Raw genomic sequence first — 7265 nt, 5'->3', positions numbered from 1 at the left:
TTTATTTATTTTTTTAAACTTTCTGGTTTGGTTATAAGATAAGATTATACTTTATTGTCCCCGAAGGGAAATTTGTTTTGGACTCTGTCCGTTCTGCAGCTTTGCAAGACAACACAAAATACAGAAATGAAGCATCTCTCACACATATTGTAACACAACACATGCTGTCGTATACATTAGACAGTTACCTATATAGTAGCACATCGACTCCTTCTTCCAATGCCGGTTTTGATTGAACAACCCTGTTGGCTGCATTCCCACAATGACATATTGCACAACCCTACTGCTTATGTTTGCACAGACATATGCTGCTGTTGAATTTTCACTTGTGATGTCTATGATCCTTTAAATACAATAAAAATACTTTACATAAAAATAAAAAAAAAACAAAGCATGAAGAAGAGGGTCCTGTTGGTTCCGGTCCTGGACCGTGGCGGCCCGCAGCAAACGCTCCAAAGTTTGGCTTTAGCTTCACTAACAAACTGCAGCAGCTGCAGTCAGGAGGTTTGGTGCGAGGGAGGAAGCGGCTCTAATGTGACGAAGCGTTTCCTTCAACACGGCGTGAATCTGAAGGAACGCTTCACCGTGTTCAACGTGTCGCGCTCTCCCAGATCCAGCTAACGCCAACAGCAGCGACGTCTCGGGTACAAAACACAGGTGCGCCGACGTTCAACTTTTATACTGCAGGGAAACCAACGATGGCTCCAGATGAGACGAGTCCCAGAGACGCCGCTCTAGGACAGAGACTCCTTTCACTTTAGAGACATGAAGGGGAGGAGGAGCGAGGAGGAAGAGGAGGAAGGTCACCGAGCGCTGACATTCAATAAGTAGAATCGGAATTGATCAAACTGAAATGATACCAAACCCTTAACACCAGCTGCACGTGATGCAGGAGAGGATCACATGCCCGTCTCCTGATCTCAAGGTTGGCAACTTTGATGTGAAGTGGAGACCGTGCCTCAGTGTACGCCGTGACCGGGACCGTCGAGTCTCTGTGGTTCGGACAGAAGCAGGATTCTCCCGTCCCCGTGTGAACGCTGGCTGTTCAGAGAGCTGCAGTGACCTTTTAAATCCCAGAGCGTGTGAACGCTTCACATCACAGCCGTCACTTACAAAACCCTTCCAGCTGTCCTGGAACAAAGAGGAGTCGCCTCGTCTTCGGCTTTTTGTTTCAGGAGAAGGTCAGGAGCCATGTGATCTCTCAATCCAAACATTCCTCTTTATTGTTCTTTACTTTTACTGGTCGAGCTCTCAGACGGTCGAATCCTCCGTCCGTTTTAGATTTCGCTCACGTTTCTGTTTGGTGTTTATGTCACGGACTGTTAAGCGTCTTCCTTTCTTTCCTTTCTCCTCACCTCCTCTCCTTCACCTCTGTCTCCTCTCCCCCTTCCCTTCCCTCCTTACCTCCTCACCACTACTCTCTTTTCCCTCGTCCTCTTCTCTCCCCTGTTTCCGCCTCCTCTCATTTCCCTTTGTGTTTTGCATTTCTGTTTTCTCCTCCCTCCTCCTGTTATTACCTCATGCATTTTCTTTTTCTCCTCCTCACCTCCTCTCTCCTTAAAGGGAAATTCGGGTATTTTTTAACCTGGGTCTTAAAGTCACACGGTAGAGCTAGAAAGGTTCCACATTAACAATTTACAAGTGTTGTGTGATTAGAGTTCTTTTGTGTGACTGACGATATAACTTTATGTCAGAGCTATCTTACTTCCTCGGCCTCCTTTCATTGGCTCCCAGAATGTTTTAGTACATATTTTAAGATCTTATTGTTGACTTTCAAGGCTCCTGGATTTAGACGTGTTTGCATAAATCTATAAATATTATTTGTATTGTGATGTATGCCATCGCTGCAGAAAAGAAAGGACGGATAAGTAAATAAATGTAAAACCCTGGACATCTTTGGAGAAGAACACAGGTCTGAAACTAGTAATCGCAATAAGTCTGATATGACCTGAATGCGTCGTTGTCATAGTTGCGTCCCTAAAGCTTTTAGTTTTACACAAATCATTCATTCGCTCATGTCTGTAATTAAGCCCTCTGGATTAGCTGTTTTCTAAATGGATCCAGCAACATTTAACCTGCGATGGTCTGTGGGTTTATGGGAAAGTCCGTTAAAAAATTAAATGTACCGATAATTTTTTTGTTAATGAACTGGATTTTTTTCGTTATTTGATTTATTAAAAATGTCAATGTAGATTCTAATGTGTTTTTCTTAGTTCTGGATCAGAACTGGGCAGTTATGGTTTCTCTTCAGCTCTCTGTTAACCTTCCTCCTCCTCCTCCTCGCCCTGCAGAGCGTTGGTGTGAGCGTTATGGAGACCTGCAGGGGGAGCTGCTGTGCGTGGAGCTGGACAAGGAGCGGCAGGGTCTGGGTCTCAGCCTGGCGGGAAACCGGGATCGTTCCCGCCTCAGCATCTTCGTGGTGGGACTCCATGCCGGCGGGCCGGCCGCTCGAGACGGACGCATCCGGGTCGGAGACGAGCTGCTGGAGGTGAGACCACGTTATTAAAATCGAGTCACATAAAAGTGCACATAAAGGTTATTTACAGGACTGACTTCTGGTCAGCTGGCCGTGGCTATCTCTGAATTTAATGGTCGCATCTGCGAGTCTGCACGCTGACCTGAGCTCAGCTGCTTTAACAAGGTTTGATCTCTGCTTGCTGAACAGCGTGCGGATTCTGTTTTGTTCAGTCCGTCTCTACCTGGCGGCAAGCTAACGTTGCTGCTTTTTAACAGCCGAGCAGGGGAACGTATTCAGCCAATCGTGTGGCTCCACTGACGTCAGTTTCAGATGTTGCGGTGGCGGCGAGGAGCAGGTGTGTGACCAGAACTGATGCTCTACATGTCCGCCAAGGATACTACGTGGAAAGGCTTCAGATGTGATAGGCAGTACTTGCATTGTGTTAGAAAAACACAGGAGCGCCTTCCACGGTACATGCTGACTGTATCCATAACCTCAGTTAGCATAGCATGGCGTCGTGTCGCCGGCGCTCTGGATAGATGAAGGTGGTGAGGTGAAAGCTTGTGCATATATAACCTGCGGGGGAAAAACACTTTTTAAACCTTATTCCGGGCCAAAGTCATCAAACTGTTTCAGATTATCCTGCTGATTCTCTACGTGTAGGTCCTCAGGTGCCGTTCTGGCTCTCGGCCCGTTCATTTAGAGAGAGACCTGATCTCGTTAGTCCCAGATACCTGGAGGCGTTACAAAGATGGCTGCCGAGGGGCGGGACTTGCCTATATAAGGACTTTGGTTGTGTGGCGACGCTCTGCTCTCACCTTCATGTTGCCCTCAATATAAAGTGTAATAACTCCGGTGATCCTCTGACTCTTCCTCTAGCGCCACCATCAGGTCAACGCGTTGAGGTGTTCATCATTCCCATCAGCCCCAGCTGTACACTGCGTTTACTGCTAATTAGCAGACATTAGCATGCTAAGTTGCTAAGCTCGGACTGCTAGTTAGCTAATGTTAGCATGCCAACTCGCCAAACTAATATGGTCAAATGGCAAAGATCACACCTGCTGAGCATTAGCATGTTAGCATGGGCATTGTCTGTATACTAGCATCATATGTTATTAGAATGCTAACATTAGCGTTTAGCTCGGGCTGTAGGCTCTCATTTGAATAATAATGGCAGCTAATGATTATTTTCTCGATTAATGGATTAATTGTCAGGTCCAGAAAATGGTGGAAAATGGTGATCAGTGTTTCCCAAAGCCTGAGGTGACGTCCTTAAACGTCTTCTTCCAAATACGTTCAGTTTACTGTCACAGAGGAGCAAAGACACCAGAAAATATTCACATTTGAGAAGCTGGAATCAGAGAATTTGGATGTTTTTTCTTTTATTAAAAAAATGACTAATCTATTATCAAAATAGCTACTAGCACTAACGATTAATCGACTAATCTTTGCAGCTCTAGTGGCTTTTTAAAAAAATTCTTACTGAATGTTCTTGAACACAAAGTCCTAAAACAACACGATGTTTCAGTCATGTGTTAGTCTCCCTGCATTTTGCACAGCTTTCCAACTCATATAAATATTAAACAGAGAAACACTGATCTCCTTCCCTCTCTCTCTCGCCCTCTCGCTCGCCCCCTCCTCCTCATTACAGCAGTGTCAGAGACTCCATGAAAAATGGATGTTCAGCCGAGGACAGCCTGGACAATTACACCACGCACACTAAAACACAGACAGACGTTTTAACACACACCGAAAAACCATTTGCATAGATGAAAGAAACATTACTGCAATATATATATATTAAATATATATAAAAAAACATCAGGTTCATGTATAATATAACATAATATAATAGAACATTTTCATCTTGTAGCTGACTTGTACAGTGAAAGAAAGACACACAGCCTTCATTGATCTTTAATGTTTTGCATATCTTGTTGATCTCATATGTTTATATTTATTTATGTTTGTCAGGCAAAGCATGGTTTGGTTATCACCAAAGCAAAGTCCTTGTATGTGTGAAGCTACTTGGCAGTAAAGCAAGAAAGACAATAGAAACATAAAATGGTTTTTTACTATTTTATCCTGAGGATGTGTGTGTGTGTGTGTGTGTGTGTGTGTGTGTGTGTGTGTGTGTGTTATAGATGAGATATTGATTTAACATTTGAAAGTGCTGGTAGCTTCTAACTCGCTAGTTTATGGCCTTACAGCTCAATGACCTTTCAATTAATGCCCGTCTCAGTTAAACGTGTGTGTGCATGCGTGGGCTTGTTTACTTGTGGGGTCCAACAGCTTTGTATGGATGCAAATGCTGGAACCCCACAAGTTTAAAGTCCTGTTTGAGGATCAAGACTTGGTTTTAGGGTTTAGGTTTGTAGTTGTGATGGGAAAGGTTAGTGTGTGATATTCAGAAGGATCTACTGACAGAAATGCAATATTACATAATGAACCGTTATATTTTTATTACCTATAGAGTCATTTCTATCTACAAACTCCTCTTACATGTTGTGCCGCCATGTTTCTACAGTAGCCCAGAATGGACAAACTGCTCTACGAAGTATGATTCATCACTACAGTGTATGGCTGGACGATATGGCCAAATATCTTATTATATCGATATTGATAATTATCACAATAAATGTCAAATAATAATTTCTAAAGTGAAGTTTAAAGGCTGATTTTTGCTCCTGAGTGAAAATTGGTTGGTTGAACTTTTCTTTATGGTCAGAACGTGACAAACACTTGATGCTAAACAGTGGATCACTTCACAAATCTGAGGGAGAACATTCAGAACTATTGTGATAAAAAAAATTTACAAATTAGTAAATCTTTTTTCAGTCCCTTTTCCTCAACAAAATAAATATTTTAATAGAAAAATGAAGTGCGTGATTCAAATGAATTAAACCAAATATCTGACGATATATTAAACATTTATTATATTGATATTGAGGAAAATTATATTGGGAAATTATCATTCTTGTTTTATTGCCCAGCCCTACTACAGTGGATACGTACGAAGAAAAAGAACAACAAGTAGTAACATAGTAGCAGTAGTCGTCGTCTGGTTTATTAGAAGTAAGAAAAGAAGATAAATTTGGACAAATGGACGACCACACGTGTTATTTAGCTCAGCGCCGACAGAGCGTCTCCTGCTCACTTGCAAACGGAGGGGTGAGCGGTGACTGATGGTGCATTCATGTTGTCGGAATAATCAGAATCTTTATTTAAGAGGAATAAAGTGAACATGGGACATAAAGAAGTAAACAGAACACTATACAAACATATAAGAAGACACAAAAAATAAAAACTTTGCCAAGGGTAGATTATATAATATAAAGATATTAAAAGAGAACCATATGTTTTCAGTTTTCAGCCTTTTTGTTGTTGGATTTAGAAATTAAATAGATATAATGTACAATCTCATGGAGAAAAAGTACAAAGTTAGGTTTTTTAGATGAGAATTTTTCACAAGAGTTAGTACATTTATTATAAAGTACTTATTTTATCCGAGGAGCACGTGAATGCACAGTGAGCCGTTTGTTGCAATTCACAACCCTCACCACTAGATGCCACTAAAACCTACACACTGACTCTTTAAACAAAAAAACCCCAAAACAAAAATATGTAAAAATCAATAACTAATATAAATGTCAGGTTTCCAAAAAGCAGAGCAGAGAGGGAAGGTTGGACTGAGGCAGAGTGAGTGATGAGTGAGTCGGGCTGAGGTTCTGTTGGAGGCTGACGGGAGAACAAAGCTGGTGTTTCAGGGGTTGGTCTGGTGGATTTCGGGCAGGCAGAGTGAACTGGGTGATCTGGAGTTTGGTGCAAAAGGGTTCCTAAAGACGGGGAAAACCCAGTTAGCGATGCAGAAAGGTTAAAAGAGTACTAGAACAAGTAAAATACCTGACAACTGGCAAACTATTGTGCCGGTGAGATGAGGGAATTCTTATTTTTTCGGCACCACACTTTTCCCCCCCTCTTTCTTTCTTTTCCACATATTTACCTGCTTTGTTGTGGTTCTCACACAGCCCTGGGCTGAGTTTACCCCCGACAACACGTATTGAGAGTGAACTCCTTTGATCGGCGCCGTTGAGCGCCCATGGGACATTATTTTGGGGAAAAATATGTATATGAGAGAACTTATCTTTTTATCCTGTTAGAACTGAGCCCTGAATCACACACGTTTGTCAATTTAAAATATAATTTTGTCCGTCAAGACGACTCCTGGTCCTTTTATCACATCATCCTCTCATGTAAGTTTTTTGACGTTAGCTTCAGTAACGTTAGCTTCAGTCATTGACAATTACGACGTCACATACACGAGGTTTGGGTTTGGGTCTTTGTAATTATGTATTTTCACAGTCTCATACCTCAGCTGTTTTTGATCAAACTGCGACTTTCTTGACTTTAAAATATATCTTTTAAATTGACAAACATCCCAATACAAGCTGTTTTTAATTGTACTTTAGAATCTCCTGAGTTGTGGTTTTCATTACACTGTGGGGGATCCATATTTTGATATATGGGTCCTTTGTGACATTTGATTAAAAAAACAACAACATTAGTATCTTATATGTCAGGAGAGAGACCTGACTGGCACTCCAGACATAAATAAATTAAGAGTCACACTGTGTAAAATATGTGTAATTCAGGGCACAATTCAAACGGGATCAAAATATTTGTTGTCCCTTGCCGTTGACTACCGTTCAGTATTTTTCCAAAATAAGTTCCCATGGTCGTCCACCGGAAGGGGAGGGACTTAGGCTCTCTATTAGATTTCAGCAAAAAGCGCCCGGACGTGACTGTA

General features: G+C 41.9%; 1 protein-coding gene across 1 annotated transcript in view; it reads left to right on the top strand.

Annotated features, from left to right (window-relative positions):
• The first annotated feature begins 886 nt into the window (after window positions 1-886).
• LOC123957332 (inaD-like protein) overlaps window positions 887-7265 on the top strand; it is a 55073-nt gene continuing 48694 nt past the window's right edge. The window contains exons 1-2 of the mRNA XM_046030025.1: window positions 887-1181; window positions 2292-2488. Of these exons, the coding sequence (XP_045885981.1) occupies window positions 887-1181; window positions 2292-2488 (492 nt within the window). The remainder of the gene's footprint in view (window positions 1182-2291; window positions 2489-7265) is intronic.

This window comes from Micropterus dolomieu, linkage group LG19 (genome assembly GCF_021292245.1).
Source record: "Micropterus dolomieu isolate WLL.071019.BEF.003 ecotype Adirondacks linkage group LG19, ASM2129224v1, whole genome shotgun sequence".
Classification (NCBI taxonomy): domain Eukaryota; kingdom Metazoa; phylum Chordata; class Actinopteri; order Centrarchiformes; family Centrarchidae; genus Micropterus; species Micropterus dolomieu.
The sequence above is the reverse complement of the archived record's forward strand: the minus strand, read 5'-3'. Positions and strand labels throughout refer to the sequence as shown.